This window comes from Lissotriton vulgaris, chromosome 3_1 (assembly GCF_964263255.1).
Source record: "Lissotriton vulgaris chromosome 3_1, aLisVul1.2, whole genome shotgun sequence".
Lineage (NCBI taxonomy): Eukaryota > Metazoa > Chordata > Amphibia > Caudata > Salamandridae > Lissotriton > Lissotriton vulgaris.
The window spans coordinates 1,063,233,187-1,063,260,690 of record NC_141689.1 but is presented as its reverse complement, the minus strand read 5'-3'; the positions used below and the strand labels follow the sequence as shown (position 1 = coordinate 1,063,260,690).

The 27,504-nt window shown below is 48.7% G+C and overlaps 1 protein-coding gene across 1 annotated transcript in view; it reads left to right on the top strand.

Moving 5' to 3' along the window:
• The window catches only part of RIGI (RNA sensor RIG-I), an 818,172-nt gene that overhangs the window by 271,164 nt on the left and 519,504 nt on the right, over window positions 1-27,504 (top strand). Inside the window, exon 4 of the mRNA XM_086961483.1 lies at window positions 26,723-26,870. Coding sequence (XP_086817609.1) covers window positions 26,723-26,870 — 148 coding nt within the window. The remainder of the gene's footprint in view (window positions 1-26,722; window positions 26,871-27,504) is intronic.

The window sequence follows — 27,504 nt, the reverse complement described above, 5'->3', positions numbered from 1 at the left end:
ACCTCATCCACCGTTATAGGCGCATCCATCATAGCCCTTATATACTTTTATTTTTAATACAATTCCACTAGAATTCAAGACTGAATGGACCAAAAAAGTACAAGGAGCCATTTCCAGCTTTATCTGGGATAAAAAAAAGAGTGAGAATTGCAAGGAGGAAATGCAGCGAAAAAAAGGAAAATATGGGCATAGCAAGCCCAGATCTACTAGAATATCAGAGAGCCTTTCATCTGAAATTTTTTAGACAGCTATTAAAGGAATCCAATAATTTCACCCCTATGTTTCATGCCTTGACATATGGTGCACCAGATTTAGCTAACCACCTTCTCTATAAATTTGGTGACCCTAAATTAAAAAAGAAAATCAGACAAGTCTCTTCATTGGGCCTGTAAATTGTGGTATCAAATTAGGAAGATGCCACAGATTCTGTATTACAGCCACTACGCGCCAATATGTAGGTGTGATAAAGGGACTCTATATATACTGGACCAGAATAAGGTACAGTGTGCATAGAGTCCACAAACCCCAGAGGTGTAACAGAGGTTAAAGCCAGGTCTGACCTTACTCTCAAAAGTGGTAGCTTGGTCGAGCAATAAGGCAGTACCAGAGGACAGTGTAAAGCAGTTGTTGTACACACTCAGTCAGCAAAAGGTTTCACACACTCAAGGACTGAACTCTGGGCCAATTGTTTTTATATCAAAAGATATAGTTGTTTTATTATTAGAACCAACAGGTATAAAAATGTACTTTTCTCGATATGAGTACTCTCATATAATTACTTTGCCAAGAAGCAATATTAAGAAGTAGGTACGATTTTTAAGGAATATTTGTAATTTTCAAAAGTAGACACTTAGAAGAAATTTCACAGAAAAACAGTCAATGGTTTCCTATGGACGAAATTTAGATTACTAGTAACCACGGTTGTGATTACTTTTGCGGTTCAGTACTGGGCTAAAAGATACAGCACTGGATTCTCTCCTGATTACAGGTGAGTACTTCGAATGTCGATATTCGGCTGATTTTAGATGAATATTCTAACATTTCAAAACTTCACACTTAGTAGAAATTTCACAGAAAAGCAATCAATGGTTTCCTATGGCAGAAATTTAGATTACTAGCAAATACGGTTGTGATTACTTTTGCGGTTCAGTACTGGGCTACAATGTTATCTAATGAGGATCTTGAAAAGGGAACAACGGCTGCAGGCTCGGGGACGGTGGATCTTCAGGAGCGATCAACACTTCGAGGGGTAAGTTGGGATCTTGGAGGATAGGTAGGCACCCAGGAGTTGTGCACGTGGGGCCATGGGGTGCCGGGTGCAGGGGTGTCTTTTGTAGTCGGGAAATCTTACCCCCTGTTGGTCGCGGTAGGAGGGGTCCTTTGTCCTGAGGCTGCAGGCATCGTCTGGGTCATCGAGGAGGGCCCTAGGGCACTGGATTCCAAGTCAGAATCGCTGGGGGGATGACCTCAGGGTCTTGGTTCACTCCAGCACAAGCCAGGCATGGCGGGTGCAGAGTGTGCAGGGTTCGCGGTTCCGGGCTGATGCCAAGGCTTGTTACTTGCTTTGAGCAGTACCACTGCTCGTGGGAGACCCAGGTAGTCAGAGTCACAAGGCAGTCAGGTCCTCCGGGTTTTTTGAGGTTGCTGACCACTGGAGACACCAGGGTTTAGCAGGAGCAGGTTTGAGGGCCGACAGGTCAGTAGGTGCTGGGGCCAAATCAGATGGTGTCTTCATCTTCTTAGCAGCTGCACGGCAGGTCTTCTTGTTTCTTGTTCTTCTTTCTTGTTTCTGGATCTGAGGAAGGAAGGTTCCGTTAGCCCCTAAATACTGAATTTAGGGGTGTTACAGGTAGGGCAAGGGCAGGGACCAATAGGTCCCTGTCCTCGGGTGGGTACCCCCTACCCGCTCCTCTCCTGTGGGAGGGGGGTAGGAGCCTAGCTGTGATTGGGCAGGACTCCCCATCTTCAAGATGGCCGGAGCCCGGGTCGTGCTTTACCTTGTCTCCCCCAACTGAGGGGTGTGGTTGGCACAGGCTGGCACACCCTCTTCCTGACGTAGTTTTTCCCACCAGTCTTCTCGCCAGAGTGGGGGTCAGGACTTGTGGGGGCCAGTTGCTGGATACAGCAAATGGTCTGGAGAAGCTCACAGAGGCGGCAGGCCTTTGAAGCTTCCCCCTGCCCATCCTGGGGAAGGAGATCTAGCACCTCGCCCAGGATGTGCATTGTTGCCGGCCCAGGAGAGCGGGGGGTCTCCACCCAGTAGTCCAGCAACATGTCTGCTGTGTGGCAGCCTAGGCAGCCTCTCAGTCCAGACGTGGATTGTGGTTAGGTTTCAGGGGGCATCTCTAAGATGCCCTCTGTGGTGCATTTTTCATTAAATTTCACACTGGCATCAGTGTGGATTTAATGTGCTAAGAAGTTTGATACCAAACTTGTCAGTCTTCAGTGTAGCCATTATGGTCTTGTGGAGTTCATAATGTCGACCTCCCAGCACCATATACTCTTAATAGCATCACTGCACTTACAGTGTCCATGAATGGCACTGGGTACTGTAGGCCCACACCACTGGCATAGGGCACCCAGCTAGAGGGGTGACTGATGTATGCCAGGGCAATGGGTTTGTGGGCATGGCACACAGGGATGTATTGTGTGCCATGTCGACTCTTTCTTTCGTCCTGTACTTAGGCACTCAGCCTGCAAAGGCAGTGTGTGGGTGCTAGGGTACAGGGCCCCTAAGGGTGTTACAATAAGTGCTGCAGCCCTTAGGGGTTTTCTCTGGTCACAATGCCCTGGGTACCTAGCGTACCATTTACTAGGGGCTGACATGTGGCCAGAGATGCCAATTGGGTTTAGGCTTTAGTATAGTTTTTGGGGAAGAAACACAGGCCCTGGGTCCTGATTGGCAGGGACCCAGGGCACACCAAGGAAAAGTGCATCAGGTATCAGGTAAAAAGTGTGGGGAGGGAGGGGTACTGCAACAGAAACTCACTTTCTCACAGGAGGTCGCCAGGAACTGAAGTACTGGGTTTTAAGAACCCAGTGGTGCCAGGGAACACACCCAAAGACTTCGAGTTCTTCCTGTTTCAGACTAGAGAAACACAGAGTCTTCTAGGTGAAGTCAAAGATCGTATTTATTGGCTGCAGCCAGTAACAGGTATCCTAGAAGTACAACACGGTGTATGTTCTAAGGAGACTGCTCAATCTTACAAAGCCAGCCTTCTCTTTTTATACAAAATATTATGCTTTAGGCAAACATTCCTTTTTTTACAGTTGACCATTCACATATTTTCACTACAAAGAAAAAGCAGAGTCATGATGACAAGCCCATATTTCAGTTTGTTCAGCCCATAATCAATTATCCGGCAAGGCCCAGTATTTCCATCAGATATCGACGGAACCCCAATAAAAACGAGCACCTCCTCCTCGTAAAGCAAGTCATAAAGAAAGAGACAGGGACTGGTGTGTGTAAGATTAGGCATGGTTTGTGTACGATGAAAGGTTTATGACATGATGTGCTTTGATGCTAATCTCATTCGACCACTGGGAAAGGAACTGGCTGAACATGTTTGGCTTCAGGCAGTGGACTCAGCTCGCCCAGGTCACAGAGGAGTCAGCAAAGGTATACGTGTCCTTCTGACTCGATTTCGCTTTAATCATTGAGCCTAGGTGATGGCAATCACAAAATGGCTGCCGTTCACAAAATGGAACCCGAGGGTTCAGGACGGAAACTCTGATTTCAAGGTGATTTCGTCACTCGAATATGACAGAAATGCTTGTACATAGTATCTCAATCATTACCGGTCTGCTGATGCCAAAATCGTCATGATGCGACGATGTTTATAACACGGGTCCAAAATCTTCAGTACCACAGAACTCCCACATGTTTGCAAGACTCTTTAGCGATCCCGATAAGGGAAAAGGGAATTTGTAGATGGGTCAGTTATTGGAGGGCACTTATCTAATATTGTGGCAAGATTTTCAAGAGATCACAGAAGGCGCCGCCTCGTGTTTTAAATATTGCCAGCTACTAAGCTGGGTTAAGACTTTAAGACAGGGGGCGAAACAAAATGAACTATATGAGGCCAAAATAGTGCTACAGCCAGGATAAGGGAAAGAGATCTCAGTATGGTACTGGTTATTGGTACAATCATCAGTAGATCCGACGACATGGCACATGGAGACCTGGAGGATGGAACTACCGGAGCTCGATCTAGAAGCACTACGGTAAGTATCGATATGTCTTTTGTGTTATTGTGTGAAATCTGCGCCTTTAAAGAAAAATCACCTTTTTACCATACATAAGGCTTACTGGACGCCTTGAAAATTGGCGAAAATGGACCTGCAAACCGTGAGGAAGTGCCAAAAGTGCGGTGAACCCAACGTAGATGAAATGCATATGTTCCAGTGGTGTCCCTTAATCCAAGTGTTCTGGCAGAAAGTGGGAAAAACCTTGTCAGATCTGGTGGCTCAGAAGTGAAGGTGAGTTTGGCACTTGTAATATTTGGGGTGATTCCGGAAGAAGAATATACTGGTAGCATATCTAAACATCCTAAGGCTCTGATATTTATTTTAATCTTATTAGCTCATAGAGAATTGTGTATTAAGTGGATCTTAACCATCACACCCTTAGAATCTGAGTAGATAAACTTGATCCACAGAATAGCTAAAATGGATAGAGAAACGCGTTCTAATAAGAGAACGAAGCACTGGAGTATTTGGGATAAATGGGTTGCGAATCTCTGCCCTACATAGTAACTTAAACCATTTTTCCTTTTTACACTTTTACTTTTCACCTGTGGGAATTTATTTAATATCAATATCAATTTTCCTAATCTCATTGGAGTAGGGTTGGCACCCGTCGTATAAAACATGTATTGTATACATTTAGTTAATTTCTCAATTGGAAAAAATGATTACTATTAATCCAATGATTAAGCATCAGTAAACACAGGACATTCTCAATAATCTAGGAGATTCATCAAGACGGATTGGTGAACCTAGAAAAAGAATCTAAGTAAGAACCTGTTATATAAAAGAAAAGAGTAAGCCAAACCTGTAGAGAAGGATCCCGCGATATGCAACATCCCCTCCGGAGTGGAGAGAGCGGGTATCGCTTTGTCTGAACAGTGATCAACTAGGTCAGTATTCTCTTCTTTCTCCATATCTATACTGATCAACCAAATGAGGACAATTAAAAAACAAAAAAAAACTATAGTGTGTGTGCTATCAGGTCATCGTGGGGTGGAGCTCCCCATCCAATGGGAGCGCAGCCAGAGGTTTAAAGGTGTGTGTGGAACTGTGCCGTGTTTGCAGTGGCATCTGAGCAAGGCGATGGAGCGCCGAAATGCATTATGCCCAGTGTCCTAATAAAGGCTTCCAACAGGATTCCCCCATGTGGCCTCTTGCTTCCCTGCACCGGAGATATATATATATATATATATATATATATATATATATATATATATTCATACACTGTCGGTGCCCCCACAATAACACACAGACACAAAATCACATGCACTAATATTTACGAAGATAACATAGGGCAAATTCAAATTAGCATGCTTTATGTTTTTCTGTAGTCATTCTAGGCTGCTTTGTGATACGCTTCTATGGGTTTCTTAATGGAAATTTCTATGCCTGAATTCTCCTAGGACAATCCTGTAGAACTGGTTTCAGTGTTCCTGCCAGAAATAGTATGATCGTTTAAGACAGTAGTACTTTGCTACCAACCATTAGTAAACCTGCTGCTCAGACTTGTACTGTTTAGGATATTCGTATTCAAATAATCTATGAATTTGTTTCAATTAATTGTAAAACATATGCTTTCGATAAGAACAATTTTTTGTGCTTAGAGTGCTATTTCTAACTCCATTACCCTAGATCTTTGTCTAACTTTAAGAAAGGGGTGTCCACAAAAGTTGATCTTCTTCGAGAAAAAGTAGTTCTACCTAATTTTGTACAAACATTATCACCCTGGTATGGTATGTCTTGTTCAGTGATTATTTCAAGCTTATCCAACTGGCAGCTTAAACGTGCTTTCCTCAGGATGACCAGTAGTTTTTCAGAAGGCCACATAAGTGCTTCACTCACTCACTGTGGGGGAAGCGGGCAGAATGGTGACAAGAGAGCCACCAACCGTTGCCTTGTCTCTGTAGTTCTGACCAAAGAGACCAAATGCTAACACCTGACAGTCTCAGGTCATTTAAGCAGTGAGACTGTAATGGGGATTGTCAGTCAGCTGACCATGGAGATTTAAAAAGTAGACTCAACATATGGTCTTCTGTCGGGGGGAGTGGCAAGGTGCCTAAGATGGCAGACGCTCTTTAGTACACTCCATGTACCATCCCCCGGTTATCCTGAAGTACGAGGTGTGAATTGTGAATTGATCGGGTCCTCACCTTGCTGGCCTGGACAGTGCTGGGGAATTCGTGATGACCCAGAAGACCCAGAAGAGGGGTCCCCTGACGCTGTGGGCACTGTGGAGGTGGAGATCGGGTCTCTGGCCTCGCAGCGCACACAGGACTTTGCGCAGGCTCAGAAGAGGGAGGCCCTCGCCCGACTGAGCAGGACACAGCGCCGGGCTCCTGGACCGCGCAGCTGACTGGTTCGCCGGCATTACAAGAGAGACCGAAGAAGGGCCACGACCGTGCTGGGGCTGAGGAGAGATGGCGTGGTGCTGTGGAGCTTGCCAGCCGTGTGGTCCCTCTTGGCCGGTGGGGGGCACCTCGCCGGAGGTGGCAACAAGAGACCCGCTCCCTCACGAGACTTTCGTCGGTGAGGAGCAGGGGAAGCTGGAACGGGTGTCCCGCCTGAGGGCAACCTGTACACAGCCACAATACTAGTAGCGCAACAGGCCATATGCCTTCGTTCTGGCTGCAATAGGAGGAGGTACATGGCTGCCTGCACCCCCTCAACTGCTGAAGTGGGGAACTCCCACTTCCTTGCTGAGGGAGTCTCATTTCACTCTCTCCCCCCTGACTAGGGTCATTTGGAGGAGTGACGCAGCAGGCCTTGTAATGCAGTTTGGCTTGAGCAGGAACCATGAGACTGGAACCTAGGCGCAACATAACTGCAACAGACAAAGAGGGTGGTGATGACAGCAGGGAGAGCCATCCTGGGCAGCCCACGGCTCCCAGACCCCAGACACACCAGGTGAGTGAGTCGAGGCAGATAACGGTTGGGGGTCGATCCAGCCTAGGCCCCCCCCTCCTCCTGACATGAGGTGATTCCACAGACTTTGTGACTGGGCTGCCCCTGAGACTTCTGCTAACTATAGGAGTGGCCTGTAGGGCTGGGGAAGTGTTGGCCTAGTCTTCCCCCACCCACCCGGCTCCAGGCTGATTCCTGAGGCAGACATCGGTGGGGGATCCGGGGGTCGGTCAGACCTAGGGTTCCCCTTCCTGGTGCGAGGTGACTCTGCGGACTGGTAGCTGGGTGATGCCGAGGCATCGGAGGGTGGTCCTCAAATGCAAAATGAAACACACCTGACGAACCCTGAAACTGCCCATTTATGCCGTCTCTGGCGAGGTCAGATCTATAACACTAACTATTCTTCCATGGCTAAAGGGACTCTAATTTGGGTGAAGGCTGGGGTCCCATGAGTGGAGGAGGAGGTGGTGGTGGATCCTGATGGACGGTATTTGCTACTTGGGGGTAGATAAATGGCCGACCTATCCTGTTGGGCTCCATTTAAGTCCCGAACACTAATCAGGGTTCCTTCCTCCGTGGTCTGTCAGCGGTGTTGCCTCGATGGAAGGATGTTCCATGGCTACTAGAGGGTGAATTTAACGCTGTGTTAGATGTTTCTCTTGATCAATCCTTCCCTCCTCTGAATCGTACAACAGCTTCTTCAAATGTGCTTCTTTTACGTACCTGGATAGGGCATTGGTCAACTGACTGACGTCTGGTGCGAGAGCTACCCTCTCACCAGAATGTACTACTTTTATTCTCCAGTCCACAATTTACACGTACTTCTGGACCGCATTTTAACTTCCGCTGCCATAATCCCTCTGAGACAGTTCACTGAATATCTAGGTCTGACATATTCCGACCACAAGCCACAAATAAGGCACATGGCCTGGATAATGGGAGCGCCCCCGACTCCAGCTTGGTGCCTGCAAACAGCGGCGCTGGAAGACCCGGCATTCCGGAGCTCGCTGGAGTCTGCGGTGAGCACCTATTTTGAGCTAAATGCGGGCTCTGCTGAATTGGTTTTGACGGAATGGGGAACCTTTAAAGTGGTAATCAGGGGGCACTGTCTGGGGCAGACGTGGAGCATTCAAAAACAACTGGATACATCGTTGTCCGAAATCGAGGAACAATTGCTCCGACTAGAGACGCGGACAATTTCCCGACCTGAAGAACAAAAACATCTAGATGATGCTCATCCAGAGAGAGCCACGTTACTAGAAACATTGCGCTGTCATAATTTCCTGGCGCACTCGGCCCGTTCGCATTCCACGGCAGACAAGGCAGGTAAGCTACTGACCTACTTAATAAGACAGGAACACCCTCAGTGCCCTATACAGATGCTGGTTGATGGGTTAGGACATAGGCAGTGCACGCAGAAAGACATTCATTCGGTAATGACAAACCACTACGCCAGGTTGTATGCGTCTCGACCGTTCGAGAATGCCCAACATGTTGAGTCATTTCTCGCTACAGTAGAGCTGCCACCACTGGCGACAGATCAGTTCCTTGATCTGGAATCCTCACTGACAGAGGACAAAATCCGGGAGGCGCTGCGGTCACTGGCATCCTGTAAGATACCGGGGACCAATGGGCTCACAACTGAATTCTTCAAGACATGCGCGGAGATGCTGGTACCCCGCCTGTACTCGCTCTATACTAATGCAAATAATGACATGACCCTACCTCCCTCAATGTGTACAGCTAATGTGGTCTCGCTGCTGAAAACAGGAAAGGATCCCACCTCCCCTGGATCATATTGACCGATAGCAGCACTAAATACAGACTATAAAGTCTTAGCTAATATTTTAGCTAATCGGCTGATACCGCTCGTTCCCAACCTGGTTCACCCCGACCAGAATAGGTTTGTCCCTTGCACTGAACATCCGCAGCTACTTTCGGGTAGCCGAGTACGCCCCTATCAATTGGCCCCGCTCGGGCTGCATGGTACTGGACCTCGAGAAGGCCTTTGATTTGCTAGCCTGGAATTTCCTCTTTGCCCCCCTGGTCTGATATGGCATGGGACCTTACTTTCTTACTATGGTCCAACTGCTATTTAGACGCCCAACTATCCCGGTTCTGACAGGCCCCTATATGTCGGATCCCATACAGGTGAGTTGTGGTACCCAGCAGGGCTGCCTGCTATCCCCTCTTTTTTTTGTGCTGGTGGTTTAGTCACTTGCGGCGCATATCCAAGTGCATGTTGAAATGGGCATCACTTTAGGGGATGGAACGCACGTCATCTTGTTATACTCTGACGATCTGCTGCTGTATGTGCGTGACCTTCATAACATTCTGCCTGCCTTGGATCATGCTCTCATGCACTTTGCTGTGGCTTCGGGACTGAGGGTTAACTTGGCGAAATCTATTCTCTCACCATTCCTACAGGAAACCCAAGATCCTGGATACTTCCTTGGGGAAGTTCTAGTGACATGGTGCAAGGATTTTTAGGAATCTGGGGGTACGTGTTTACCGTACTAAAGAGAACCTTTTCGACTGGAACATAATCAGATCTACCACAGCCATTCAATCACACATGTGCTTCTGGAGGACTCTTCCACTGGCGATCTCAGGGAGGATTGCTCTTGTTTAAATGGTGGGCCTTCCCCGTCTCCTTTACTACTTCACCACGCTGCCTATTTACATTTCCCCTGTATTCTTCCGCAAATGGAAAAAGATTATCAGAGACTTTATATGGGGGACGCCAAGACACCGGGTCTCTATGGGGAAGCTACATCTACCAGCGGAGCTGGGGGGTTGCCGGTGCTCAGTTTCGAGCACTACTACCTGGCCTTTCAGCTCCAATGGATTGCAGATGGCTGTCATCTCGAACATCTGACAGACATGGCCTCACTGCAACCCCTGATACCACATTATGCCCTTCTGCATATATTCTACCCTTGTACGAAACCCAGATCTTTAGACCCGTTTTTACTCACCATAGCCTATAAAGGCTACCGTCGATGCCTTTTCCTCCCTAGAACTATTACCCCATATGCCCCTGCCACCCCGCTACTAGGAACAACACTAGGGGACACATACACCATGATAGCTGAACTGCGATACTGGGACATAGAAGGCATTCAGGACTTAGGAGACTTCTTTCGCGACAGCACACTCATCCCATATTAAGAGCTCATGCCTGAAGAGAACCTGCTCCCAGGACAGTTCTTACTACACTGTGCCCTTATAGACTCGTTGACATCTAAATGGGGCACGCTCACTCACAAACAACCCATACATCATACAATATAGTATCTACATGTGATGGGCACTGGGGGGCACTTGACTCAGTGGTTTGCATCCTCGCTCCGTCCACATACTGAGATGGATCTGACCCCCCTAAATCAACACTGGGAAGAAGCCCAGGGAAGGGGCATTCACAGACAAGGAGTGGGGGACCATTCAGAGTGTCTGAATACATTCCGCGCAATCAGCGGTTCATACAAATTAAATTTTTGTATTGCATCGGACATATCTCGCTACAGCCCAAATTAATAAGTATTTCCTCAGATCAGATGCATCCTGCCCTAGGTGCTGCCTGGTAGACATGGATATCCTCCACATGTTGTAGCAACATACCCGCCTTAAGCGACTATTGGGACAGTGTGACGCCACATTGACTGCCTGTACACCCCGTGATGTCCCCTCTCAGTGGGAGGTACACATATTACATTTGTTCAGTAGGAACAAGAAGAACAGGGCCAATACCCATTTTCTTCATCTGGGGCTTGTAGTAGCACAACGCTTGATCACCAAGCAATGGAAATCCCCGCTGGCACCTCACTTTATAGCCTGGCGCTGTTCCCTACTTAATTGGGCTAGGGCAGAGGGGGTGGCACTCCTCAGGGAAGATTTGTGGGGCATTGTTAAGTTCCCTTTAGCGACACATTGGGATGCTATGGTGACGGTCCTACAGGGCATGGTCACTACTACATGGGAGCCTAAAGATGATAATCGAGATTGAAGCTCAACACCCACATTTCACAGCACACATATATGGAGCAGGCCCCAACTGCTCAGACAAGAACCACAATTCAACTAGTTATTACTGAGCTCTGTCAATACTGGCTCCCTTTCCAATGCACGCGGCCATAGGTCTAAGGCGACTACCTTATCCTTCCTTTGGTTGCGTTGTCCTCATTTTGTTGCACCCTATGTCCAGAGTTCTGATCTGCATTACACCATGTTTGGAAGGCCTATAGACTATTCTACCGTCAGAATTCTTAGCATTGCCTCACCCTTGGTATTAGCATTTTCCCACATAATTATTTGCTTTTAGTAACCTTATTGCTGGCTTGTTGGTATTACATGGGGCGACTCCATACTGCTTCGCCTTGAAGTTGTGAATCATGGTGCCAGTGCACTGTTCATGGTGTATGTTTTTGTACCAGAAAAATGCTAATAAAAAGATTTAAACAAAACATATGGTCTTCTGTCTCCTGTAACCTTTTGCTCCATTTTACTCTACTTCAATATATTTTGTGCATGGTAACTGTAGCTGTAGCAGGATACATGGTCTGGCCTTCTGTGTTTTTGAGGGGTCAACCAGCTGGGAAAATTTGGGGCCAATACTCAAAGTAAATGTCTAAGAAAAAGGGTTTTGGATATGCTTTTTATAATAGTTCCATGTTTTAAGTAATTTAAATACCATTCTGTGTTCATAGAAATCCTCATAAATCATGGTTGTAATACCAATATCGGCTGATTGTTCACTGGCAGGCAATCTTTCATCTTACATTGGGGTCAAGGTTGGAAACTCAAATATTGCCCTATTCTCTACACATGGAAAATATTTTCTCATGTGATGAAATCCCTTCCTTTACACCCTCAAATATGGGGATGCTTGGGATTTTTCATACCCAATTTTCAGAAATGGTATGGATGCTCATTTTCTATGTATTACTATCTCCAGGTCACTGGTTTACATAAGCAATGCCCACAGGCACGACTTGATGTTAAGTGCCTGTGCAAACACAGAAATGATCATAATTTGTGTCAAGCTTGTACTTCTTGCAAGTATTATACAAGCATGATTAGCCTATTCCTCCTTTTTACCACAAGCACTCAAGTCTAAATAACGCTGAAATATATTTACTGAAAAGAATAAGACAGGCAGATTAACTCAGCGTTCCACATTGTGAGGCATGTAGAATTGGCACTACGTAGGCTATGAAAGTCCAGTATGAGTCTCAACTTTCAATGTGCCGGTACCTTCCCCTCTTGATCACCAACACAGTAGTCTGTACTGGCTTTAAGCTCTCTCAAGATATAAAATACAGCATTGTTTTGTATTGTAGACAAAATACTTTTTTGACACTTACACTGCCAGTGGTAAATTACTGCTCCACTTACATTGCATTTTTTCTGGCATTGTTTTTGTCACTATTTTTGGATATTATTTTGAGAAAGGGGTACCCTACCAACTTAATACATTCACCCTAGTTAGGTTGCAACACAGTTTGTAGTGAAACATTGCTCTACCCCTGGTAACTGTGACACAAGCAGCAGACCTGTTTTACCTACATTCTGACGTAGCGCCTGATTTTAAAGTTTGTCAGTAAGCTCGCTATTCGTTGGAGGTGGAAGAGGTCGTTTCATCCTCAACCTTGACTGTTCTACCACCCGCCATAGTTGGTGAGCTCTGCTAGCATTGTAGAGATCTTTGGGAATTGAGAGGAGCAGCCGTCTCGGCGAAGGTACTGAAAGTTTCGGGAGGGCTCCTATGTTTCATGCAGCCATTCATCAAACTTTTTTTGTTTTCCAAAAATATACTCCCAAAGTGGAATTCTTTGGAGTTTGTTTTTGAAAAACAAATGTAAATGACCCTAGTATTTTTTCCCCAGAATGTGGGAGTCATAGAATGGCCCGTCTTGAACTAGGAAAAAAATTATACCTCCCACTGGAGACAAAGTTGACAGTTTGATGCACCTACACCGACAGCCAGGGGCATAGCTACCATTGTTGCAGCAGGTGCAGTGACAACGTACCCTAGTTCTCCCAAGGTCCCACTGAACGCTGTCAGTTTTTATTTTACTATGCCAACAGCAGTCAAAGGGACATCCTTGCTACTCTACTGCTGATGACCCATTTTTAGCTGGGCCTTCAGAGTAGGGTTCCCATTTGCAGAACCAGTGGAGGCGCTGTGGTCAAAATCAAGACCGTCAGCCAGTCCTGCAATAGAGCAGTTGGTCAGTCAGTTTGATGGTCAAAGTGTAAATCAGGCACATAGGTTCTGAATACGATGGTGGTGGGACCACCACTGTCAGGCAGTCGGTGGCGGTTCCACCGCCATCCAGCCCATTGGATCCGACCGCCGCATTAGGATGCAGGTGGTCGAATCTTGGATAGCGGGGGAAAGACAGCTGTGTCCAACAGGATCAAGGATCCCATCAGTGCGGTGGGTGGACTCCTATTCCCTACAATAGGGTGGTGCCTGCTCAAGCGCCGTGTAGGGATTAGGATGTCCCTTTCCGTCATCCCTTTCATGGTGGTTAACCTACCATAAAAAAGGCTGGCGGAAAGTGACTTTGGGGTCCCCTGGCAGGGCCCCCTTTTCCCCTGGCCCTCCGCTATGTAACCTGGGGGACACCTATGGTTCCCTCAAAACATCCCTGCAACATGTGTCAGGCACCGCATGGCACATGGTGTAATGGGTATATTTTGTACTGCGGCGTGTGCTGCAGCCCGCAACACATGTCGCACTTTGCAAACAATGTGAAGGCAGTCACATTGTAATGCGGGCTGCGGCACCGCCGACTTCTAGTCAGGCGGTCCTGCTTCTGCCATAGTGCCAGTCAGACAAAAATCCATTAGGCATCGTAATCAGTCATATTTTTGGTTCTCAAAATCCATCAGCATGGCAACGCTGTAGTCAAGAAGGGTTCTATGATGCTTGGTACCTTATACTGTGAAGTCCTGCTGAACCAGTTTTCTGCACAGCAAAGAGCTCAGAGTAGGATGAACCTGTTAATCTTGCCTGCTAATGGTGTGTCCACTCTGGGGAAGCCTCAGCACTTTTTTCCGGTCTTTTGGAGGTAGAAAAAGTAAGTATCACTTTTCTCCAACTGCTGGGAACATTTTTTTCCTGGTCACTCTTTCAGCCCTCGGGTCCTTAGTTCATCCTTCTAGGAACCAGGTCTCTCTCCAGGCAGGGTACTGAAGGGCCAAGTCCTCAGTGGTCGGCAGGGTTTTCATGTAGTCAGAAGTCCTTCTGCCTTTTTGTGTCTCTGAAGCAGGTAAACAGAAGACCAATCACTTGACCATTGGATAGCAGTTTGAGTTCCTGGAGACCAGCAGGAGTTAGGAGCACTTGGGTCTTCTTTCTTCAAACTTTCAGGTATACAATTATTTTCTATCCAGATGTCTTCTTGCCAGGCCCAGGAATGCTTTGGTGAGGTGTCAGTCTTAATCTGTGCACTAAGTGGAGACTTTCCTACATCCTGATTACACTCTCACACTAGTCCCACCTCCTCTTCCAGTGCTTCGTGTTTTGGTTATGGCAAACATTCCCAGAAGCCCTTAAAACTAAAATGGGTGTAGCCAATCACTGCCTGAAGGAGCTTTGATCCTTTTGTAGCACTCCCCTATTTAGATGAGGTGCCTGCCACTTAACTGGGTTCAAACAGGTTTCCCTCCTTCTGGAGTTAGAGCCAAGAAGTGTAGAATGGCCCTGGTAATGAATGGGAGCAGTCCCCACCAGCCACACATGGTATCGCCAAGTAATGCTTTCTTTTGTTCTATCAGTTGTTCTTGTCCCCCTTCCTGATGTCCAGTACCTGTAAGTGACCAGTTGTTGACAATACCCCTGCCTTCCTGGACCCAAAGGCCAAACCTCTTTTGGGAGCATGATTGATGCTGACAGCCAGGAATGTGTATTGAACCTTTAGAGCAGGGCTGATAAGCAAACTGGTTCTAAACCAGTTTTCTAGTAGGCAACAAAAAGTAAATTTGCTACAAGTTACTTTTCTTTCAGGTTTTTCCCACTAAATTTATCAAAAATCTACTTTCACTTTTGAAGTACAGTTTTGAAAGTAAGTGAAAAATAACTTTGAATAATTTCTCTTGTATTAACCCTGAGGAGATAGAAAATACTGATTATATTGATATCTAGACTGATTCACATAAAATGTAGCTTTAATTGCACCATGTATAGATTTTGGCTAATTCTTCATTTTGAGGGCCTTCTATTCCCTACATGTAATATGCCACTTTTTTTTTATATATTAAGCTTACAGCACTGTGTACTTACAACATACATTTTAGTGGTGACTTATCTAATATAAAAACATAGGATGTCTTACATGGCAAATACACTTTTACCAACCATGTACCACTGCAGTGCTTTTAAACTTTAGCCTAATCAGAGCACAATGGTGCTAGCCGAAGCTGTATATTTTTGTCATATATATGGGTGGTGTAAATACACACTCCAGCACATATGATGTTTAACTCCTGTGCCAATTAGATAAACTAAATGCAAAATGTATGTTGTAGCAGCAAAGCAGAGGCACTCCACCACTGTTTAGCGGGGGCATAGAGAACACAACTCTAAAGTTAGCCTCGTTAGACAGAAACAAGTGTGGAAACAGCTACAAAAATGATGTTCTTGCTCACAGTTATCCTGAAGTATTGCAAATAGGAAATACCTCCCCAATATGGAAATACAGACAAGGATAACTAATTACAGGTGTCATGTCCATGAATGGATAAAAATACACCCAGCATAACACATATTTGCATGCATGTTGAAACTGAACAAATAGGGCCAGATGTAGGAGAGAAAATACCGGTCGGTAACGCCCACACAAGAAAGCCTGCACCGCTGGGGGAGCGGGCACCGGCAATGTGCCCCGGCGACCCCCTCTCTTCAACCAACTACCACGGGGCTTCGGCCTCACACCCCCTCCTCCCGGTCAGCTCCACTCACCGGTGTGCAGCACAGGGGCTCCGAAGGGGTCGGCGGCGGTAAACTCGGTTTGGTGCGGGCGGACTTCCTCAATCTCCGCTCCGCTCACCAGGCGCCTAAGCAGGGCTCTCCCCCTTCTCAGGGGAGCCCTGCTGGACCCGGCGCTGGCGTCTGGACACTTCTTCTCCCTTCTTGCACCGGAGCACGGAGTGGGCTCCTGTCAGCTTCCGGTTTGTTCTGGCGGCCCCGCCCATGTCTTCTCTCGTTTTGCCTGGCTTTGGCCCCGAGCAGGGAGGCGGGCACTTCCGGGTCGCACTAGGCAGCGGCCCGGCAACGTAAAACAACACTCCGGGGCTGCGGCGGTGAGACACGGGACGCTCGAAATGCCGGGTGGGCACCGGCCAAAGGGGTGGAAGCGCTCCCTAGCGCTATAGACCAAAATCAAGGTCGATAATAGAAATAAAGCGCTTCCAGCACTGGGCAGAGGGTCACAGCCTCCCAAGCGCTGAAGGGCAAGATACAGCGCTCTCAAGCGCTATAAGTCAAAATAAAGCACTCCCAGGCGCTATCAACAAGGTAGAGCTCCAGGAAAGTTTTTAGGTAGGCAGGGGGGCAAGGCTGGGCCCAGGGCCAGCTCACTGGGCCTCCAGGCAGGGAGGCACTCCAAGTGGCGGTCCTCCTGCCCAGCAACAGCAGCAGCCCCCTCAGGATCCTGGAAGAGAACAACATTCATGGGGACACAGCCCCTTCTTATACTGTACAATCCTTTGTCTGTAGGTGCAGGGTGGGGGAGAAACCAGTCGCAGCTGGTTTTGGAGCACCCTTGATGACTCAACACCCCTTTCATTCACTAGGGAGGTAAGGGTCATTAGACGCACCACAGGGGGCGGAGCCAGCATTGTGTGGGGAAAGCCCAGCCCTCTCCAGGAACCAGGTGCAGCCCCTCCCTCACTTCAGCATGCTAATCTCTCCATTCACCACCAGGGCAGACCCACACAGACTTCCTGGAGCCAGGCTTGCCAGCCAGCTCCAGCCAATCACACTCCAGCACCCCCACAGCACACGTACAGCCATGTCTAGAAGTGGCACTTCCACACTAGACACACACACGCCGCATACATCATTGCGAAGCGTTCAATCACACGAGTTCGCACATACCAAACTCGAGCATGCACACCTCACGCATCAGGAACTACCAGGGACACAGACATTCCGCATGCATTCCTATGGGAGGGCAGGCCAACCTTACTCCACGCACTCAGAGTGCGCACGCACTTTCCACTGGGACACAGTGAAAGTGCGCAGAACCCAAAAACCACCATCACCAATTCACCATTTAAAGCAAAAAGTTTTAGGGGTGAACCTGCCAGAAGGGCCAAGTCCAACACAACCCCCTTCCAGCCAAAACGCAGGGGAGACCAATCACCACCGTGATGGACTTCCCTGCTTGGGGCGATAGAACACGGATGCGGGCCCGCAACTGCAGGGACACCCTCCTGTTCTACGCCACGATGAACCCATGGGATTCCTTCTCAAAACACTGTCTGGACCAACTGGGCTACCCCACTGGTACTCCCGAGCTGTCCGCGGCCAGGACCAGGCTCTGGGCCACCCAGGTGCCACCGGTCCTTGCCTATTCGCAGGGCAGGGGGTAGTAACCCCTGGGACATAGTAGCCAATTTCTCCACTCTTCCTGTCTGCAAGAGAGGACTAGACTGCCACTGGTTCTCCAGCCTAGGGTCTACACCCTCAGGCGGACCAGGAGTCTCAGGGAAGGCTCTCCTCCCCCTACCTCTTGTATTTGTATTTGTGAGTATTTGTTAAGCGCAGCCTATCGCTCCGGAGGGAGCATCTTGGCGCTGATAAATTGTGTGGAGATGAAGTTAGATGATGGAGAATCTAGATGGCGGCCATCACATAAGCATCAGATAGCTGATAGACCCAGGTCTTCAGTTGTTTCCTGAAAAGGCTCTCAGTCTCAACCAGTCTGAGGTTTAAGGGTAAGTTGTTCCAGGCCCTTGCTGCTAGGACTGTGAAAGTTTTTCCGCCCTTAGTTTTGTATTTATACCTCGGGATCTTGGTAAGGTTACCACCGGAGGATCTCAAGCTTCGTACGGGGTCATAGTGAACAAAACGGTTGACAAGGTATTTAGGACTGATGTTTTTCAGTGCTTTGAAGACTGTAAGTAGAAGTTTGAAAAGGATCCTCTTGTGCAAGGGCAACCAGTGAAGATGATTTAGTGCTGCTGAGGCTGAGGATTTCCTGGGGAGTTTTAACACTAATCTTGCAGCCGCGTGCTGTACACTTTGCAACTTCTTCAGCATGGACTTTTTCACTCCAGCCATCAACCCATTGCAGTAGTCGAGTCGGGAGAGTATTAATGCGACCACGACCGATTTTCTGGACGCAATGGGGAGGAAATCAAAGAATTTTTAAAAAGATTTTATAAGTCCAAAACAGCAACCTGCAGTGATCCTGACGTGATCATCGAAGGAGAGGGTTGTATCAAATTGCACGCCTAGGTTACGTGCCGAGGTAACAGCACTAGGCGGGGCCTCTGAGTCATTGGGCCACCAATCCTTAGGATGAAAGGTCAGATCTTTACCTAATGGTATGATTTCTGTTTTCCCACTGTTGCATTTCAAGTGGTTTTTGTTCAACCACTGAAATACATCAGTGAGACAATTTTGGAAACGCAGCTCTGAGTCCGTGCAGTTTTTGTCGATAGAGACGACGAGTTGGGTGTCGTCGGCGTAGGACGTGACTAGGATCCCGTGAGACTCTATCACAGCTAGGAGGGGTGCCATATAGATGTTAAATAGTAATGGACTTAATATGGACCCCTGCGGTACTCCCGATGTGATGGTTTTTAAGCTGGATAGATAGGGGCCTAGTGACACAGATTGGGACCTATTAGTCAGGAAGGATGTTACCCATGCCAAGGCTGTGTCCGTCACCCCAATCTCACGCATCCTGTCAATCAGGATGGCATGAGATATTGTATCGAACGCTGCTGTGAGATCGAGCAGGATGAGGACGGCTTTCCTCCCCTCATCCTGCAGGAACTTGATGGAGTCAGAGAGTTCTATAAGGGCTGTTTCGGTAGAGTGGCTGGGGCGAAAGCCAGATTGCTGTGGGTGCAGAATGTTATGGTCCTCAACAAAGGCTTTCAACTCCCAGTACACTATCTGCTCCGTGATCTTACCTAGAGCAGGCAAGAGTGAGATGGGTCGCATGTTGGTCAAGTCTGTGGGGGATTTATTTTGTTTTTTCATTAAGGGTTTCACAATGGGATTCTTCCATTCGTTGGGAACTGAGTTTAAAGAAGCATTAATGATGGCGTTGATATTTGGATTGACTGCCTCAATTAAGTGATGCAGTATACGAGGGGGACAGGGGTCAGTGGGTGCTCCTGATTTACAGGCCATGATCGCTTTACGGGTCTGCTGGAGGGAGACGGGTTGAAACCTGCGGAGGGAGTGACGGTTATCTGCTATCTGCTTCTGGAGTTGTGAAAGGGGAATGGTCGGAGGGGGCGGGAAATCCTTTTGTATGGTAGCGATTTTTTTCCCCGAAAAAATTTGCAATATTATTGCACAAGATTTCAGAGGGAGGGATTTCAGGCTGAAGAGCTTTGGGGTGAGTGAAGGATTTTACGATTGAGAAAACCGTTTTTTGCTTCTGGTGGGCGTCGTTGATGGCTTTAGTATAATACTCTTTATTAGCAGATTTTATGCTTGAGAGGTATAGTTTCCTCTGCTGAACGTAGAGGGCTCTGGATGCTTCGTCATATGTTTTTCTCCACTTTCTTTCTTTTATCCTACAGAGTAGGTGGCAGTCAGTTAAGGACTGGGTATACCATGGGGCGTTAGGTTTCCTTCTGGAACACTTCACACGGTCACCTATAGGATTGGAGTTGTCCGTGATGATTTGATTTATCCAGGCATGAAAATTACATGAGTCAACCGACACATCACCCACCAACTTTGGTGCCTGAACCAGTGGTTGGGGGTTTTGCTTAATACGATCGGTCACCTTTTTCCAGTTTATCGGGAAGGAGGGTTGGGAACATTTTATGGTTGGTGGGGCTTGGACACTTTGTTCAATGATAAAGGGGATAAAGCTATGGTCGGTCCAGATTTGCGGGATGGGAGTGGACGTGAATATAGTACCTAGGTTAGAACAAATACCATCCAACGTGTGACCGGCTAGGTGGGTGGGTGCGGTCACTAATTGGGACAGTCCGAAAATGTTGAGGGTGTGTTGAAAGCAGACGGCGTGTGGATCGTCAAACGACTCCAGTTGCAAATTCATGTCTCCCATTAAAGTGAAGTGAGGGTAGCGTAGCATGAGTGACCCCAGTATTTCACCTAGGGAATCCAAGAAGGGGGTGGCATTGCCTGGAGGTCGATAAATTAGGCCTCCCGTGAAAGAGGTGGAAGGATCTAGCTTGATAGAGAAACCGATACTTTCGCTTCCCTTAAGGTGGCCTAGGTCGAATGTGTGACACGAGAAGGATTTTTTCACGATGAAGGCGATCCCGCCTCCTCGCCCGATTGGTCTGTCCTGCCTGAAAATGGTAAAATTAGGGGGAAGGGCAGTAGCCAAATCAGGATTAGAGGAGTCATTGAGCCATGTTTCAGTTATGAAAAGAGCGTCAAGATCATGGCACATGATTAAATGGTGAATGTCTTGGCTGTGACAGCCCAGTGAGCGAGCATTAATGAGACCTCCATTGAAGATGTTACCGCGATGCTTGGAGGGAGCGGCGCTTTTGGGTTTCACTGTGGATATCCAGGAGGATGTCCATTTACAAAGTGAACATGAAAAGGGTCCCCACAGTTGGTCGGTGGGGAAACAACCCTTACAAGTATCCCCTGTCTTGGGACGTAGTGCCAACAGTTCCCCACTGTCATACCTGATGATGTGCGGAATTTGTCCAGCATGCCCTGCGCCCGGCGCGATCCTGGCGCGGACGGGCGTAGACGGGCTTGCCTTAGGCGCGCCCGCTGCGCCCGTCCGCTGCGCCTCCGGGGTAAGAGCTCCATTTTGTAGTGGCCTAGGGCGGGAGGGTGGGAGGGGCCTAGCGCTATACTGGTGTCCCTGTCCCAGCTCCTCACGCAAGATGGCGACCCTCCAGGCAGCGTCCAATCGGCTGCTGGAGTTAAGGTCAGGCAGGGGTGGTGACTTAGTCAGCCCTGAGATAACCAAGGAAATACCGATTATAGGGAGCAATATAACCGCTAGAAGCGCGGTGAAATGGAGGTAGAACGGGGACAATTAAATCAATGAATCAGGTTAGTTGTGCAAGCAAGTTTAAAATACGGCGAGTATAAAAACAGCACAGCAATTACACAGAGTCCCGGCTTTCCGCCTCAGGACGAGTTTAACATTCACCTGCACACACAATTACTTCTTCTAGGGTTCCTCCTCCTCCTGCGAGGGGTACCCTTACAACGCCACTCCAACCCAGGGTTTAACCCCTCAGGTTGCACCGGGGTCAGAGGTGGGCACTCCCACCCTCTGCACCCCCTCCCAGAGGTCTGCCCTCTCCCAACTGGAGAGGTTCCTCTGGAAGAAGAACCGGTCAGGACACTGGTTACAGTCGTCCTACCCTTCAGGTCAGGCTGATCCTGAACATGGCTTCCCAACCTCTGGTCTAAAACCTTTGGTGGAATAATCGCCTGGCACTCCAGGACTTCTGGGGATTCACACACCATCCCCCTGAGGCTAACAAATGACACATATGTTGTGTGACTGTCTGTCTGGCGCAGATCTCCCATCTCCTGTCCACCTGACAGTGCGCGGAGATCCCCCAGTCCTGAAGTGGCGCCACCCGGGTCCCCCCAAGAAGATCTAGCCCCACTGGCTAGTCCCAGGTCCACTGGTGCATCCACTGGGAAACTCATCCCCCAATCACTCCTCACTTCGGACTTCTGTGCCCTCCCTCCTGGAGTAGGACTGCCGCACACTGGAACCCCTGGAGCTCTAGTTACAGATGCTCCAGTTTCCCTAGAAACTAGGAGATCTTCCTCAAATGGACTAACAGGACAGCCTAGGTCCCCAACCCCGTGTTGTTGCTTCAAGAAACCATCCAAGTCCTGAGGCAGGGCTTTGGGCGTCCTGGGACCCTCGGTCTCCCTCTCACTCCTGCTCCACTGAGCCAGGCAGTGAGCCCCTACACCCTCCTCGCTATCCTGGGACCTAGCTGGGCTACACTGATCCTCCTCCATCACGCTGGGCTGGAGGATACCTGAACCACTACTTTGGAGTCACTCACCAATGACTCTAGAGAACCTCTAGCCCTTTCCCAGCTGTCTGCTTCATCTGCAAGCTCACATGCATCAGACAATCCACACCCCAACAGGTGTTGGCGTAACCCTGGTGAACAACAGCTGAGCACCTGCTCTTTGATAACCATATTAAGCAGTGTGTCAAAATCAGGGTCAGTGTGAACCTCTACCCAAACCCACAGTGCTCCACAACATTCATCCTCAAACTCCTCCCAAGACTGGTGAGACAGCTTCCTACTGCCCCTGAATTTCAACCTATACTCCTCTTCCTGGGAAACAGGTACCATACTCTTGGAACTGGGAGTGGGACTGCTCGCACCGGGCTCTATATAGCTGCCACCACTGGACTCAACCCGCCCTGGGTAGTCCAGAAATATAAAACTGCCCGCAGGGGATAGTCTACCCTCCAGAGCTACTTTGCCTCTGGTGGAGGCCCTCTCAGCCTTCTCTATCCTTTCCTGCGTTAAGACCCTCTCAGTCTCTAACTGTTGCTTTCTAACGCCCAGCTGTGCCATAGCCTGGGCATGCTCTAACCTGAGCTTTTCTAAAGCCAGCTGGTACTCCCTTTCTCTCCTCCTATCTTCCAACTCCTCTGGGGACAGGGAAAGGGATGAGGCGCTGTCTCCTACACTGGACCCAGCAAAGGACTCCCTACCTATGGGGTCTTCACTCTCTACTGGCGTCCAGGTACTGACATCTTCTTCCTCCTCTTCTGAATCTTAAGGGTTCCCTACAGACCCACCACCCTCATGGTGTGAGGCCCAGGCCCTTTCCTCACTGTGCTCAAGATCCCATTGATCCTCTTGCCATCTGACCATGCAGCGCCTAAGTTCGTACCAGCCTGCCTTATCCGCCCCTATGCCTCTCTCTTCACAGAACCTTCTCAGCTCCCACACACCGTATGTGGCTAGCTCATTGAAATCAAAAACAAGCTCCATGTTGGCAGGACGTTCTAGAGACAAGATTACACAGGGAACCTAGGGGTCTGAGCTTAACACAGGAGTACACAATTCACAAAGGATTCAGCAAGCTCTCTATCCCAGAGAACTCACACTTGCTTGTCTAGTGCCACACACCATTCATCCACACACAACCCCCCCTCGGACTGGTAAGGCAGTTTCTACCACCCCTGATTCCTCAACCTGACCACATGTGACACAGGTACCAAACTCTGGGCGCGGGGCGGGGGAACAAATGTACTGGACACAATTAAACAATGATACCTTTAGGAGAAGAAATATGGAACTTCAGAAAAACAATAATCCCCAAAATGTGGTCATCTAAAATGCAGAGTTTTGTAGTGCGGCCAGTTGCCACTGTGGTACAACGCAAACACAAATCCTTATCCTTTCCGCTGCCGCCAATGTTAGAAATGGGATCCCTGGCTGGCCAGGGCTTGCGCCAAAGTCAGTCAGAGACCACCACTCCTAAGTCAGGGCAAGGGAGTTACACGCCAAGATAACCCCTGCTCACCCTCTAGGTAACGTGGCGCGAGCAGCAAGGCTAAACTTGGTGGCTATGTGAGTTAAGTATTTGCGCACGCACCCCAGCAACAACACCCAAGGCCCACCACAAAGGAAACTCCACACAAAGTTATATATAAAAATAGCCTTTGTATTATACCAAAACACATTAGATAAAACACACACTTTACAATGTGCCAATAGCCTTTGTATTATACCAAAACACATTAGATAAAACTCACACTTTACAATGTGCCAACAGGCACGGGCAGAATTTACAGGGGATATGTACAAGACAGGGCCACATGGACCACTGTCAGGAATAGGCACTTTTAGAACTTAGCACTAGGTAGAATTAGCACTTAGAACATAGAATATAAATCACTGTAGCACAAAAGAGAACATAAAGCACACAACCAGTAATCACTGGTAACAGGTAAGTACCACCCACGCAACCCTAACCACCTTAGAAACATGTCACGCAGGGAACCAGGACCTCACTAGCACCACCTGTACTAGCAAGAACAACCACCTAAGTATCACAATACCTGTAGGGGTATAAGCACATTACACATGATGCATCACAACACATTCAGAGGTGTAGGGAAGGAGAACACATGATGCAGGACCTACATTCAGCGGTGTAAAAACAAGGCACATGACGCATAAAACACAATTGCGCCAAATTCACTTAATTCACCACCTGTGACAGTCCCTAGGCCAACTGGCCTCTCTAGGGCTAGGACGCCCTGTGTCCCAGTGTCAGGGGCCTAAACGTGGCAGCTGCCCACGAAGTGCTGGGCAGCTGGAGAAAATGATCGAGCCAACGTGGGAGCCTCGTAGGCTCTGAAGAAATAAAATGTTCCCCTGAGCCTCTCGTGGCTCTTAAGCAGTGATGGCCTTCGGTGGTGGCCCACCTCTGGGGACTCAGGGTAAAATGCCCAGGAGCTTCGACAGGCTCTCAACAATACTGTGCCTCGGGTGGGGGGGGAGTGTCCCGCTGCCAGCTGGGGCCGCTCGACCCTCCTTTGTGCCTGGGAGTCGTTGGGGTCCCTCTCGGGGGACACAAAACACCCAAAATGCCCCAGAGCCTCGCAGGCTCTCGGAAAGAATGCGGCCGCAATGTGGGAGCCCCGCTCGGGGGACTCGATTACCCAGGAATGCCCACACAAGAAAGCCTGCCCCGCTGGGGGAGCGGGCACCGGCAATGTGCCCCGGCGCCCCCCTCTCTTCAACCAACTACCACGGGGCTTCGGCCTCACACCCCCTCCTCCCGGTCAGCTCCACTCACCGGTGTGCAGCACAGGGGCTCCGGAGGGGTCGGCGGCAGTGAACTCGGTTTGGTGCGGGCGGACTTCCTCAATCTCCGCTCTGCTCACCAGGCGCCTAGGCGGAGCTCTCCCCCTTCTGAAGGGAGCCCTGCTGGAACCGGCGCTGGCATCTGGACACTTCTTCTCCCTTCTTGCACCGGAGCACGGGGTAGGCTCCCGTCAGCTTCCGGTTTGTTCTGGCGGCCCGCCGACGACAGCGTGGCCCCGAGCAGGGAGGCGGGCACTTCCGAGTCGCACTAGGCAGTGGCCCGGCAATGTAAAACAACACTCCGGGACTGCGGCGGTGAGACACAGGACGCTCAAAATGCCGGGTGGGCACCGGCCAAAGGGGTGGAAGCGCTCCCTAGCGCTATAGACCAAAATCAAGGTCGAAAATAGAAATAAAGCGCTTCCAGCGCTGGGCAGAGGGTCACAGCCTCCCAAGCGCTGAAGGGCAAGATACAGCGCTCTCAAGCGCTAACAGTCAAAATAAAGTGCTCCCAGGCGCTATCAACAAGGTAGGGCTTCAGGAAAGTTCTTAGGTAGGCAGAGAGGCAAGGCTGGGCCCAGAGCCAGCTCACTGGGCCTCCAGGCAAGGAGGCACTCCAAGTGGCGGTCCTCCTGCCCAGCAACAGCAGCAGCCCCCTCAGGATCTTGGAAGAGAACAACATTCATGGGGACACATCCCCTTCTTATACTGTACAATCCTTTGTCTGTAGGTGCAGGGTGGGGGAGAAACCAGTCGCAGCTGGTTTTGGAACACCCTTGATGGCTCAATCACACCTTTCATTCACTAGGGCGGCTCGGGTCATTAGACGCACCACAGGGGGCGGAGCCAGCATTGTGTGGGGAAAGCCCAGCCCCATTCAGGAACCAGGTGCAGCCCCTCCCTCACATCAGCATGCTAATCTCTCCATTCACCACCGGGGCAGACCCACACAGACTTCCTGGAGCCAGGCTTGCCAGCCAGCTCCAGCCAATCACACTCCAGCACCCCCACAGCACACGTACAGCCATGTCTAGAAGTGGCACTTCCACACTAGACACACACACGCCGCTTACATCATTGCGAAGCATTCAATTACACGAGTTTGCACATACAAAACTCGAGCATGCACACCTCACGCATCAGGAACTACCAGGGACACAGACATTCCCCATGCATTCCTATGGGAGGGCAGGCCAACCTTACTCCACGCACTCAGAGTGCGCACGCACTTTCCACTGGGACACAGTGAAAGTGCGCAGAACCCAAAAACCACCATCACCAATTCACAATTTAAAGCAAAAAGTTTTAGGGGTGAACCTGCCAGAAGGGCCAAGTCCAACAGCCATCAAGAAACCTATTTCTCTACTGCATGTTACAGAGAATGAGCTTTTTGTCTGCACAACATTGCAATTGGTAAATTAAATTCGATATCTGAATGTTAATTAAACCATGTTTAAGAATAGTTGTTCTCACATAATGTTTCTATCTGCTAAGAGGATGATTTCTATGTTGCTTTAGTATGTAATAAACTGAGCAAAAGGGTTTTAAGCCATATTTTATGTTGATGCAGATGGCAGAAACATGTCGAATAGCTGGGGCTGAGAAACTTATTGACTGCCTCCTCCGCTCAGACAAGGAAGAGTGGCCTAAAACATTTTCTATGGCTTTGGAGACCGAGGGATACGATAATGTTCTTGAACTATGGGACTTAAAAGCAGGTAGGTGAAACTAAATGCTGACCGATTTGCAGAACATGTATTTTATATATCTATATCTCATAGTAAGTACTATTGAAAAAAGTAGCATCAGCCACTCTTTTTGGCTTAATGCTGCCTCATAAATATTGTTCCCTTTAACACAGTTTTCTGCATTAAAGGGGCATGCAATGAGTGTTGCTGGGGGTGTTCCCAGCACCATCCATGGCTTTTTGACACTGCCCCAGATTTATGAGAAATCGTAAGACTGAGGCAGCGCTAAAAACGTACGCCTCCCCAGGGGAGTTATAAGGGGGAGGCACAACATGCTTTCCTGCAACTGCACCACTTTGCTTGCATTATTGGCGGGATGCTGCTTGTTGTGAGAGCTGTTGAAGAAGCGTACATTACTCCCAGTGATATGGCATAGACACTTAAACAGTACACACATGAATGCAAACCTCTGGCATTGTATTTACATTTGAGTGCCTCATGCTCCATCCAGTATTGTGTATCTTTTCGGCCCAACGCTCACTTTCGTATCCCGCACCTCTTAGTCAAATAAGAAAACACATTACAACTAGCTTTTGGTATCTTTTACAACTCAGGAGTGGCACAAGCGATGCAACAGCAGACATCCCACATAACTCCACTCAAC